The following is a 15,037-nucleotide window of genomic DNA, read 5'->3' on the forward strand; positions in this document are numbered from 1 at the left end:
GGAAACATTAAAAAAGTACGATAGCAATGTAAGCATTTATGTGAAGCACATGAGATGTGCAAATGCGATTTCTCTCATTTCATATAAAAATTTATTATTATAATATTTTTCTCATCACACTCCTTTTAATGTGAAATATCACTTCATTAACCCAAATATTATATGTGTTTTTAAGTGATTTGGAAGTGATTTGTTCATTTAAAAACTCAACGTCAACTTTGAAAAATTTTAAAGCTGATGCCTGCCAAATTTTTTTTTTGGTGTTAATGTTATGGCAGCAGGAGGCGCACAATAGATCTTTTAAGTTGGAATGCATTCATATCCTATTGCTTAATATGGCAGCAGAAGAATGTTAGAAAGAGCAAAGCAAGTAACTTACTACTAAACAGTCTTAACACAGATGAAAGTTAATATATGACCATTTTCTGCGTCAGGCAAATAGGAATTACTGCAAATATAAAACCTCTGATGGGTTGGTTGCTTCTCAATAGTAGCAGATCAGAAGATTACTCTCCGCCAACCACAAACAGCAATTTTTCGCCGTTTTTGCAAAAAAATTATACCGCATTTCTTGCAAAAAAGATTAAGATATAAAAAGACAAAAACTAAGTTCATCACGTTGAATTTATTTAACATAACATACACCATGTTCATACTAATGAAGAAACTGTCAAAAAAGTACTGTCCTAAAAACCTGTTTCCTGTTTTCATAATTTCTGCAGTGAATATTAGAAGGAATGCGCAGTTTCTCTGCATGGGTTCCTATACACCACTGACCAGAGTGAATTACAATAATCCTTACAGTATGCACACGGACCCTTTTAATGACTTCCAAAGATCTGGTCTCGTTATAAGAGAGCCATGTTCACCGGTAAATTACACATGATCTAAGTGTGTTCCATTTGTTATTGGCTAAAGAAAGTATAGTTAAGTACTTCTCTTAATATCCTTCAGGGATAAATCGGTACCCCTAAAGATACATCTAGGAAAGCACCAATGTAGGCCGAACTATCTTCGACGGCTATAAAAATATTGACTATTTTAATATTATCAAAAATATTTAAGATAATATTGATCCTAACAAGTCACTGGAGTATAGAACGGCGTGAAATCAGGCACGATCGGCCCTGTCAAATCTTCTATAGTACATATGTGCCGGCGCTCTAAGACGACACACCAGAGTACCTTTAGTGTCTATATACCGGCTTATTCAGAAACAGTTTTAGTTCTTGGGAGCACTATTTCTTCTTACCACACTCAGCGACATTTTCAATGTAAGTGTTAACATGTCCATCCTTCTACCCGTAATTATAAGGAAACTGGAATTAAAGCTGTTTCCTTAGCTAATTGTGTTATATTCCATCTTCGTTTCATTTCACCTAGCTTCTCACCTGACCGTGTCAAGTTGAAATTATACGGTTAATACATCCGTATAATACATCCGCACTTTAAGCTGTTTTAATATATTTTAAATTCAGTGTTACATGTAGTTTAGAGTTGTCAACAAAAATCATAGCAGTTTGCATCTACTTCAATTAACGTCTAACATTTTATTCCTATTTCTTGCTTCCATCGCATTAATTACTAATAGTAAAATATGAACCTTTCATTAAGACAAGCGGTAGTACCTAATAGTTAATAGCTTGCTTGCAGTCTTACAAAATACAAACCTTTAGCATTGTCAATGTAATATCATTTTTATGTCATTACTTATTACCATAGGTCAAAAAAGCTCGTTTTAGTACCCTTCGACAGCTGTTGCCGTAACTCATAAGGTATCTACATATTATGTTTCTTTTTCTAATCAATTTATGCAGACGCTTAACCTTCATTTCTTTGACAATGTCATAATTGTTCCACATACACAACGGCTGAGCGATTTATATGCAGATTCAAGTCTAAATATTTTGAATAAAGAACTCTTAATCATTTTCTAGTAAATTTGTGAAAGACTACTTTTGTTATAAACTGCAAAAATCTGTTCATTCATCTATGCTTCATTTTTTTGTTTATCATAAAAATATAATAAGAATAACAATAAACAGGGTACTAGCTCCCAACGGAGCAGAGGACTGCGACCAGATTGATCTTTTGTGCTACAACTGACCCTAACCGAACAGAAGACATTGCGCTTTCCGAATGAAGGCCAGAATGTCGTCCGTTGAGGATACTGTTTATCATAGTAAAATAATGATTTCGAAATATCACAAACATTTTTAGAGATTTTAGTAATATTTGCCGTCCAAAAAATTTCAACTTAATGTGGAAATTCAAATGAAATATAGTAGTTATCCATATTTTAATTGCAGACCTTCATTTTTAGTGATTGCTATTGATTCATTAGAGAACTGTGCCGCTCTGGAATTAAATACACTATCAAAGTTTTATTGGTCGTAATTAATCCAATGCAATCCTATTTAGATGCACATTTAACATTTTTCGCATTTCACTAAATATGCAAATCACTTTTTCACTATTTTGCTAAGTAAAAGGTTACAGTGTATTTCATTTGGAAAATGAACTTGAATGCCTGTTAAATCAGTAACTCATTGGTTTGAAAATGGGATGTACTGAAAATAAAAATGCGAAAATATACTGAAACTAAATGAACTAAATGAATTGAAGCAGAATGATATCACTATAACATGAAACTGAATCAATAAGTAATTTGTAATAAATGGAGATGTATGTTGATAACACCACATAATGTTTTTGTATGGGTACCTCACCGCCAATAACCAATATGGTTTTATAGTAGGGAAATGAATTACTGAAATAGCAAAACTTCACTAACACAGTTTATTATATCAGAAAAGTGTAAATTTCATGAAATATATGGAAGGAATTTTGATTTTACAATTTTAAAGTAGATTTAGGTTTTAGTTTTAAATCCTTAAAAATTTATCATTTTTATAAATTTTTAGCAAAAGATTGGAAACAAAACTGATACTCTTGTCCTTTGTTAACTCTTAGTTTAGATAGCTTCATTTTATGAAAGAATATTTTAAATGCAAAGTTTGGATATGAATTAATGAATGTATACGGATGGGACAACGTGGCGTATGAGTGACCAAATGCTTGACAAATGTTTTTAAAGTAATATTTGAAATTTATTAATATTAAATATGTGTTGTGAAAAAAAATTGTGTTTCCTATAATAGATGTGAAATTAACATTTGATTCAATATAAATGTTCTTAAACAAAATATATAAAGCAAATTCGTTTTGTATGAAGCAACTACAATTTTATAAAATACGAAACTAAGTCGCGTGTTTGCAAATATATTTGTTTTATTATTTTAATATAATTATTTTTTAAAAATCAAGTCATTTGTCCTCTGTATTCCTTTCAAAATCCTTTTTCAAACATATCAAGTTGGAAGGAAGTGTGCGCGCCGTATATCGAAAGCTTTTTAAAAGTTGAAGAGTTTATTTTAAGTGTTGTGAAAACGCATTGAAATTTTTTTTTACTATAAATAGCCTCAGTATTCATTTTATGTTATAAAATTTAGAACTCATCAAAATTAAAAATTATTTAAAAAAATTTAGTATTAAAAAATAATGTTACCAATTTTTTATTGAGACAGCAACTAAATTACAAGATATTCTTCATCTTTTCTAGACAAAAGTACGTGAAGTATATTTAACTATTATCAAAAGAATATCACCTTTCAAACCGATGAGGCTGTGGAAAAGTGTATTACTTTGTTACGAATTTTCCCTTCTATAATTATTCTACTCCCGTTCGTATCTCTGGATTGTCAACAAACGCCAAAAGGAAACACTTTACATTAGTTGTTGATAACTATATAACTTTATTTACTCTTCGGAATGTTTCAAAACAGCTCAAATTTGTTAATAACAACTGGAACTCAAATCCACAAAACTGAATCCAACTAATTGACTTAACTCATTGTGTACATCCTTAATTAGTATGAATAAGGGCTTAAGTTGAATTTAATATAGAATAAAATAAGTCTGTAATCAGATTGTTTTAATCTTTAGTTATTAATTAAATAATTATTATTATTAATCAGTTGTTGTGTTGTGTACGTCCTTAATTAGTTAGAGTTTAATGTCATAAATTCTGAATTATGAGATCTACGTATATAGATAAATTTTTAATAAAGTTCAAAAACTATAATGACGTTATTTGTGAAGAATATTTTTTTCTTTGGTTTTTTTTCGAAAAGCCCCAAAACTTTAGAGAGTAAATGTACACAATACTATTTATCAGATATAAGCTAAAGCTAGTACGAATATTTCAAGCCACATGGCGTCGAGGTAACTTAATTAGTTTAGTTGCTATAGTCAAAAACGTACAGATGAAGCCCATTGTCAGTGCGATGGGACATCCATTAAATACAGAAAAATTTTTTTTTTTGTAATTAAAAACTGTTTTAATACAAACATTTTGGTTCTATTCAATTATTCGCATTTGCACAAAATAGTGGTTTCTATAAATTAGTCACACTAACATAGAGAAATGCTTTTTTTCGAATTTAAAGGGAAGAAATACAAAGGGAAGAAGTATAAAATAATGCATTTTACATTAAAACCCAAATTTACATATAAATGAATTTAAATATTATGTTTCCTTTCAGCACATTCCTCTAGTGTAGTAGATTCGTTTCTCTTCTAATTGCTCAACAATTATCTCCCAACATGCTTGCATCAGAATTCACTTAAAATATTTCTTCCATTGCAGAGTTATCTGGTGGGACCCTATATCTATTGCTCATCACTTTCTGTGCCGAGATTTGAAGGAAAAAAGTTCAAATTATAGTGCAAGAAACACATTTTTTGAGGCATAGTTGCCCCAATAACTTTGGAATTGTTAATTAAAAATAAAAGATTTTTCTAAACTTGAATCTCTTTCATTAAACAAATAACTGATAACCATCATTATAGGCTTCTTACAACTCAAAAATTTGCACTAATGATATAATGGCGAGTTTATTGCCATTGTGAACAAGAGCAGCTTCTAGACTTCTAGCGCTATTTATTATATTAAGCCTATATCATTAAGTTCATGTTAGGTATTGTCACTACAATACACAGTTTAACGGAATATTTTTAAAAAATATGAATATGCATTATTATGACATTCAATTACTTTTATGAAATCACTTATGCAGATCCACTGTTAAAGACTTGAGCTTACCTTAAATCATTATTAGATTTTGATAAATGTGAGTTGCTCATTAGATCGTTTAATTAAATTTTTGAAATAATATATTTTGTGATTTCACTCGCAGATTACTCAGTTATAATTTCAAAAATACTGGTATTTTCATATTCACAATTGTTTTCTGTATATTTGGAAGAGTTGGTAGAGCAAACGCATAACTTCGTGGAACTGATTTAATTGGCGATGCCACTTTAAATATGGTTTTCTCTACAGACCATCTTGTAAATGCAATCCTATAGGTTGGTTACCCACCGTCAGGAGTCCGTGGTGTATATTGATTAACCATAACAGCTTCAAAATAGTCCATGAATACTACATTAAATTCCATTAAATATATTTGAAAAAAAAGATTTTTTTATTTGCGCTTAATTTGTTCATAAGAACCACTATTTTCTGCAAATACGAGAAATTGATTATAACTTTTGAAATTTTTATTTAAGTTTTATACTTGCCATACAAATGTTTGTATTAAAACCGTTTTCAAAATCAATTAAAAACAAACATTTTTTCAGTATATAATGGGCTAAGTGGGTTTTAATGGGACTAAAACCCGAGAAATTTAACATTTTGCACATTATTGACTATAGCAGCTAAACTAATTTAGTCACCTCGAGGCTATATAGCTTAAAATATTCATAACAGTTTCAGCATTTATCTCATATATAAAATTTAATGCTTTTACTTCACAAAAAAGATTTGGAGGCTTGAGCAGAGTGCAAATAGCAATAATCACGACTGTTATGCAAATAACATGACAACAGTACAAAGAAAAAAAATCATTATAATCTTGAAATTTTAGAGAAAATTTCGCTATAAAAAAAAGGTCTCGTCTTTGAAAATGCCTGACTGTAAAATAGTGAAATATAGCGTGGACTGGCAATAACAGTTCATAAGGGGCAGGGCTCCCTAATGTGAAAAAAATTAAATTCATATCAAAAACATTCTCCAGGTGTATGTTTTAGTCCATAAAACCTTTTATAATCAAATATTTATGACCATTTAATATCCCTTCACACTATTAGGTCTTATTAATCTTTATCTCTGTCTTAATTGTTTGCTTTCACAATTTTTGAAATTCAAATAACGTTAATTTTCACTTAACGTCTGAATAATGTTTCTATTAAAATCGGTATAAGTGCCAAAATTTATAATTTATAATTTATATATTCAAAAATATAACGAAATGTTATGATACAGAAAACGCGAAGAGAATGTGTGCGTAAAACCAAAGAGAAGCTTACTTTAAGAGAAGGTTCAGTAAGAGTAAATGATTGGTAACTCGCTTCAAAGAATAGGATAACAAGAAAACAGTAGACGAAAATTTTGTCATTTTTTGTATATATTAGTTTTCAGTTTTTTAGTCAGGGAATCTTTTTGACATACTTAATTAAACCTTACCTAGCAACGAAAACTGGATTTTTGATATATAATATCATTATGATTATGAAATGAGTTATGTTCATGCTATATTTCTAGCCGATCTGAATTAAAAATCAGAATTAAAAAAATATTAAGATATTCTTTGATTATCAAGACATTTAGTTTACGACAGTCAAATAAATAATCTATTTAAACAATGCCTTTCTGTGTTTATATATCTATTTTAACAACAGAAACTAAATAAAAACTGCACAATAATTTTTTGCTCTTTAGTTTAATGACAATTTTGCTTGCTATATGATATATAGGTAATAAAGCTAATAAGCATATATCAAATACCACATCTAGATAAATAAAATATATATGTGACCATGCATATAATCCATCGATCCGAACTACATGGTACATAATGCAGATTCGGCATTTTCTAATTTTGCCAGGATAACGAAGGAATCCGAATTACCGGAGATTTGGACTAGCAGCGGTCTACAGTATTTAAAATATTTTTACCAAATTCGAAATAACTGTCACTACAAGTTTTTTTAATTAAACATATTTAAATACAATAAGTTAACCGAAAAACTGTATTATAATTTTAAAATAATAACGAAAAAATTGACAGACCTTTTCCAGATTCACGTCTACGTTCATGATTAAAACCTAACTTGTACAGACCTTACAAAATAAAAAGTCCAAAAAAATAGATCTAATTTAAAAATTATTTAATAAAAAAATTTATTGTATTATTTTTAATGGTTGTTTTACAGAAAGTAGGATTTAGAGAAATTTTTATTCCTCAACACTTAAAAAATTAATTTTTAAATTTAACTTTTAAAAAGCTTTCCAATGTATTTATCATAATATATTTATCATGATCATACTTTTTATTATAATTTTACTTTAATTTTTATTTAATAGTTCTACACGTAACGTATGCATTATAACTTAAACCATAAGACTAAACTTATTTAACAGCAGCTTAACTAAATTAAAACTAAATGAATTTAAAAGCAAAAGTAGAAATTTGTTGCTTAATATCAGAATATTTTGTATAAAAAAGTTTGATTAAAATTTACAAAGACAACATAAAAAGATACAATTTTCATATATCATTATCATTATCATACAAAATACATATATGTGCAATATATGTAAATATATACAATTCAATTTATATATATACATTAGATACTCACATATATGTATAGGTTATATATTATATTAACTATATATCATGTTCTATAAGCAGCAACAAAGGTTATACAAAAAAACAAACAAAATCAATTTAACTATAAAAACCAATCTTTTAAATTATTAATTCAATATATCAAAAAAAAAAACAATTTAACAACTTCAACCATATATTACTTTATTGTTTTCTATTTTTTCTTTCTTTAAAAAATCTTTTTTTGTTTCAGGAGTTACAATTCTTCTATCGCTCACAGTGTTTCTCAACCTTGTAGCTGAGACATTGCCCCAAGTATCTGATGCAATCCCCTTGTTAGGTAGCGATTGCATTTAAAAAAAAAACAAAAAACAAAAACTTTTTAAAAATTATTTAACAAATACAAAAATGCAATATTCAAATTAATACTAATACAAAAACAAAAAAACTATTACAATTTATTATTGTTGTTATTTTATTACTAAAATCATTAAACTAAAAATATTTAAACATAAACCTTATAAAACCAAACAAAAACTAAAAGTACCATAAATATTTTTAAATGTTTTTTGTCTATTACTCTTTAAACACTTCTACTACTACTTTTACTTTTACTACTACTACTACTACTACTACTACTACTACTACTATTACTATTACTACTACTACTATTACTACTAATACTACTACTATTACTACTACTAATACTATTACTACTACTACTACTTTTACTACTACTACCACTACTATTACTATAATAATTGCTACAACTCTAAATATTACTATTACTACTACTATCTTTTACAACTATAACTGCTACTATTCTACTCTCTACTACCACTTCTATTACTACAATATACAAATATAATTAATAACTTATTGTAACTTAAACGTAACAACTAAACTCCACTTTCAAATATGTTAATTCTACTATATTTTTGCTTTTGATGATTTCATTATTTTTTTATAATTCTATTTTATTTCTTTGCTTACATTATTATTATTATTATTATTATTATTAGCAGCGTATCGTTGTGTGTCAAAGAGACTATTTGAAAAGTTGTTATTTAAAATTTTTGTCATGAGTTTTAACTTTTTTTCTACATTTTCTTTGAGAGCAATTTTTCTTAAAAGTGTGCAGTTTAAAAAAATTTATTCTTTTGTACTTAAAAATCAAAAACATGAATTAAATTTGAATAAAAACCAGTACTGAAGTTGTTCTAGTTTTTTAACTTTTCCTTTAACCTGAACCGGATTAATAAGAATAAGAAAGAACAGGGTACTATCTCCCATTTGAGCAGAGCACCGCGCCCATGATTGATCTTTTGTGCTACAACAGAGCCTAACTGAACAAAAGACATTCCGCCTTTCGAATGAAGGCCAAAATGTCGGTTGTTGAGGACCTCTTAATGTCGGAAGGTGGTAGCAATTTCCGACCCAGTGATCTCCGCCTGGCCCAGATCAAAACTGGGCAGTTACATAGAATGTGGCTGGTTGTCTCCTCTGCCTCCAAGAAGAGTCTACAATCTATCTCTTCGGATAGGCTCATTTTGTTGAGGTGGTAACGTAGCCCATGGTGACCCATTAGATATAACCTGAACCGGAAAGTATTAGACAAATCAGTAATGTAAAGTTCCCCAAAACGAATTTTACTTAAACTTTTTCTGTGTCTGACCTATAAATATACTTCAGCTAAGATAACTGATTCCTTAATTTTTATAGAAACATCCATCAGAGCCTTATTTACTATAATAATGTCCACTGGTATTAGCTTAACACTACAACTTAACTTTTGTTAATTGTTATAAAGGGTTTACATTAAGAACTTTGCAGTTACCAAAGCTGAGTTTGTCATATAAAAATAGGCATAACAAAGTTTAAACTTTTACTGAAAGTTAGCTTATGTTAATTTAATACCTTTTTTGAAACTCAGTGCTGAAAATACTACGTTATTGATAAGTTTTAAATACATAAATGGCGAAATGACAGATTTTTATTTGCCAATTTTTTTTGCGTGTAATTTGAAAAAATACGCATCAAAAATTAAATAAATATTATGAAATTTAGAAATTTTAATAAATTTTTCAATATTTATTTATAAACCCAGGTTTTCATAATAACATATCCAGCTGATTGTTCATCAATACATTAAAAACAGCAACAATTGTCAAAATGTTAATCCAAACCGATAATGTAAACGGTTGCCGTTTGGGAATCAACTTTAGCAAAGTTCGTTAACTAGGTTAAAAAATTACAGTTTCTACTAGTGCAAGTAACATTTCAGTACTACTACATTTGTAGATCCTAACAAATTCATTACTAATAAGCAGCTTTTTTCTAGATATATTTAGATATATTATGTAGATACCTAAACCAGTATACAATTCATAAAGAAAAATATTAGTTTTTTTGTGTCTGAAACTGTTCAATCTAGAAAAGAGAATTTATTTTAGTTGTTGTGTTTATCTTTAACTCCAAACAAAGTATCAGTTGGTAAACTCAATTTCAATGGATTCATTTACCTCTTTATTTCTGTTTCTTGAATCACAACACTTACTATTTCACCCTTAAAATGTAATAGCAATTAATAAAACAATTACTGTTAGTAATAGTAGAGTTAGTTTTACAATACATATTTCAGATAAATAAATGTTCAATATTTGGCACTAAAGCTTCACTAAAAATTCAAATAAGTTCCACTTTATTTCCACTAATTTAGCTCTTAAAAAATACTATTACTATTATCCTTGTCAACATTTTGACCAATAATGTTACTACTAGCTTAAGTTTTACTAATATTATTTAAATTCTTCTGTTTTTTCCACTAAAAATTTTTTTAACCAAGTCTCCACTGATAACACCATAAATAATTTATCCAAACTTTTATATATAACTAGATCCACATTCAAATTATATCAAAGTCGATATCCTCTAATGTTGAAATAAATAATATTTTGTATACAACATACATTATAATTATCATAAAATAGGATTTTTCTATTTGCATACCTATTACTTTTCGGTTCCAAGGATTAAAATAGTGGAATAGAACTTCTGATTTTTTTTAACCACTACTCAAAACTACTTGAATTTCAGTAGTTGTGGGTACAACCATCCAAATAAATTGGTTCTAAGGACATAATTAACAAAAACATGACGCTCAACAGAATATATATCCCTATACCACTAAAGTGGTAAGATTTCTCGCTCCTAGCAAAAGTTAGATTGAATTTCTTGACTTTTTCCACCCATTTTGTTTCTGTTCCCTATTCCTTTATTTCCTTATTTCAAATATTAATTAAAAAATAAACAACAAAGTTTACATTTATAGTTTTCTTTAAGACTGTTATATGGTTTAATTAAAATTGTTGATGAACTGTTAACAACAGTGTAGCTACCAATCTAATTAAGCCTGTTGTGTGGTCCAATAAAAAATGATCACCAGGGAAACTCGAGCTAGTGAATTTCCAATCTGAAAAAAGTACAAATTATGTGCTTTGATTGTCAACTAATGTTATAACATAATGGATAAATGATAAAAAAATCTCCCATTGGCGATTTGAAATGATTTATTTTTAAACAATTAAAATTAGGAGCATAAATAAATTCATTAATTTTTTAAATCCACAACTCTCAAGACAATTTCTTTTGAAATTCCATTCGGCCAAAAAGTCTTGTTTTCAATTTATAATTGCCATTCGATGAAAGTTTTTAGACTAACTACATATAGTAACAAAACTTATGCAATTGTAGAAAATTTTCCGATTGCGTCTGTTAATGAGTAAATTCTTTAACTTTAATATAAACATTCTGTAATTACCCATAAGTGGTCCAAATAAATAATAACACTATATGTATTATCACAATATAAGGCATATATATTTAGTGCTGTTTAAGCAGTACCATTTACTTTTCAATATATCATCATATAAGCACATATTCGACTTATTCCCATATTGGTAGCACCGTTACGTTTTTTTCTTTTACTGCTATACCTTTTTTGTATATATGTATAGCCTAATGTCTATTTATAATACAGAAACCTTGTTTCGAATTCGAACGAAAATTAAGATCATCTGACAGTCACTTTGGAAGAACTCTCGCAAACAAATTACTTAATATATTTTAATGAATTGAAGTTGTTTGAGAAATTTCATTTAATAATTAACAAGTCATTCCTTCTATCAAGTCAATTCAAACTAAGTACAAAAGAATAAATAATTTATAGAAAATATTATAATTTAATTTAAATTTTTCTTAGTTTTGATACAATTAGACAAAAAGACAAGAACCTTTGAGTAGTTAATACCGGTTGAAAAATATATTTTTAAATGCTATCGTTATCTATTCTTTCATAAGTAATGCATTTTCTTTTCACATAAAAATTAAAAACTTCATTTCTTTTTCAAATTTTTCTTATTTTCAACTTTCTCATACTATTTCCAAAAAATAAAAACCTATTGAATTTTCGAGTATTTTACTTACGAAAAGTACAACATTTAAATCTGTCACGCGTTATCTTTCATAAATCTCTGTAGCAAATTTTTCCTCAAGAATTCCCAAAACTTAAATAAAACCATAAACATAAAAAAAAATTTATCTATAAACATATATCCACATACATGTAAAGGAACCTGTCATAAGATATTATGCTAGTAAATCTTCATAGAGCTACGTACCTTAGACTTTCGAATAAGATGCAATAAAACGAACGCAAAAAGTTCTCATCATTCCAAAAAAATTTCTTTTATTTAGAATTTTCGAATTTAATATTGCAGAAAGTCGACTCGTGTATTAGCCATACAATTCAACAATCGATCTTCAACTTTCCGACATATATTTATATACCTAGCTTTTCGATATCACTTCATTCACACTTTTTTCACTCAATGAAATCATATTATAGCTCTTAGTTTAATATCTATAAACTCATTTTCTGTTGCTTCATTAAAATTCTTCATGGTTTTAATATAATTTTCGACTGAGCAAACATCGATATGTGGTAGTATAATCGATAATTGGATTGAACAAATTAGAAATAACATATGAGGTGCCGAAATAATGCTTAAGAGTTAGGTCTCTGTTATCATATCTAATTTTGCGATAACTTCTTGTTATCATGTGGTAGCAACAGCGGAACTCTATCGCCACCAAATTCACTGTAAACTTCAACTTACTGCAATTTCAACTAAAAAGATTTTAGCCTAATAATTTAGGTTTTTGCAGAAAATTTTAAGTCAATAAAATTAAATAGACTAGCAAAAGTAGTTCCAGCTGATTTGCTCCCAATGTTCAAATTTTATATACAAAAAATAAAAAATAAGTATATTATTGGCAAGATTTTCTAGTAGACAAGTCTACCTATTTATTTTACTCTCCGATGACTTATATAGCGTCTCATATATTTGCAGTACCACTTTAATAATATCTCAAAACTGTGTCAGTATCGCACAAAGATATATCGTTTGATATTATATAAAATATTCAAGTGTACTCTATCCGTAACCGCACTTGTTATCAATGATGTACGCCATTTTCTTTGAAAAGAATTATTTTTCTGACATAAATGATTATAGCATACAATCACAGCAGACTAATCACCATATATCTCATAATATTGACTCAAAAAATGACAAGATCTTGTGTGAAAAAAAAAAAAATTCTTAAAAAAACAAATATATTAAAAAACTATGTTACTTTTTGATAACCGATGTTTGCAAGTCCAATTTTAATAAAAAGTTTTTCATCATTTAAATTTAAGCAACAGAACAAACTAATAACTATTATTAAACCGAAATTTCATTGATTTTAATTATTCATTTAGGACTTCAACTCTAGTTCTGCTACAGAAGACTCTTAATCATCCCTACCATTCGATCATAGTATTTCCTTATCAAACCAAATCAATTTTAATAAAATTCTTTCTCTTTCATAATTCAACTCACAACAGAACTGCAACTATTATAACTATATTAATACACAATTTTCTTTATACATATATATCTCACTTTTCAAGCCCGAGTCCAATCTCATCAGTAGTTCAATCGATAATAACAGATTTTAAGGAGTTAAACTTTTGTTATCATACCATGAGTATTAGTGTTTCTTCCCATTCCCTTTTACAATTTTCAAAATATAAAGAGAACTTTAACCTTAGTATAAACACAACTATTTTTTACTATTCACTTCCCACAAAATCAAATATATTCCTTACACTAATGTATGTTATTGTGTTCGCTTTATTACAGGGCAAATAATGATATTTTCTTTGCGAGAAGAGAGAAATATTTTTACTCTCTCAATGTTTTAATACTATTTAAGCTTCTTTAAGTAATAATGAAAATATCACTTAATTGAATGTAGAACACATAAAGTTTTTACTTTTAGATTACTTATATTGTGCTCACCATTTTTAAGATTCTAGGAGTATATATGCTGTGACATTGAGCGTCAATATGTTTCAACAGCCTTGACATATGTCCCTATCATTTAGAGAAATGTAGTGCTTTTTAGATCATTATCAGGATGTGATCTCTTCAGAAAATATCGTTATATTTATACTCACTGAAAAATATGTCATATATTACATTAAAGAGCAATTTTCCTAGAAAAAAATAATAGAGATACTCTTTCTGAAAACTATGTTGCAGTTTCGCTATTAAAGTTTTTGAGAAATTTGAAGTGTTTCAATAATTGTTCACACCATAATTTTAAGAATTTTTTATAAATACATTTAAAATATTTTTAAAAATTTTCATAATTATTTTACATATTTTTCATACTTCAAAACTAAATCAAACTAAAAATTTATTACAAAAGATACTTAAGAGACAGATTTCAATGCAAGTTGATTTGGGAAAACTTGTGAACTCTGAACAGGATATCGATTACAACTGGAAATGCAACAGCAAAAAAATAAAATGAAACAATTTCAATAATATTTAAAAAGTGCTCACTGCTTTTTAAAGAAAAATACAAATACTTGCAATTATATGAAATTATAGCGCTTTTAGAAGATATTTTACTTCAAGCTCAATTTTAAGTTTGAGTTCAATTATTAGAACAGAAATTTATTGCTCGTGAATTTCTCGTTATCAACTTTTACTTCATCTTACTCAACAGCAAAAGAGAAGCGAACACAATCGTTACTCTCACGTATTTCTCTTAGTTTTTTATCTTAACCTCTTTCGTTTTCAAGCACTATACAATTTTAATATCTTTATTATTCTTTTCATTACTCAAAATTTAATCTATTAACTTAATTGTCTCTGAGTACGATATGATTTTTGCTCTTTTTCACA

At 27.8% G+C, this 15,037-nt stretch overlaps 1 protein-coding gene across 1 annotated transcript in view; it reads left to right on the forward strand.

Annotated features, from left to right (window-relative positions):
* The window catches only part of LOC119689380 (acetylcholine receptor subunit alpha-type acr-16), a 63,324-nt gene that overhangs the window by 24,847 nt on the left and 23,440 nt on the right, over window positions 1–15,037 (forward strand). The window contains exon 2 of the mRNA XM_038104204.1: window positions 7,990–8,076. Coding sequence (XP_037960132.1) covers window positions 7,990–8,076 — 87 coding nt within the window. The remainder of the gene's footprint in view (window positions 1–7,989; window positions 8,077–15,037) is intronic.

The sequence above is a fragment of the Teleopsis dalmanni genome, chromosome X (genome assembly GCF_002237135.1).
Source record: "Teleopsis dalmanni isolate 2A chromosome X, ASM223713v2, whole genome shotgun sequence".
In the NCBI taxonomy this organism is placed as follows: domain Eukaryota; kingdom Metazoa; phylum Arthropoda; class Insecta; order Diptera; family Diopsidae; genus Teleopsis; species Teleopsis dalmanni.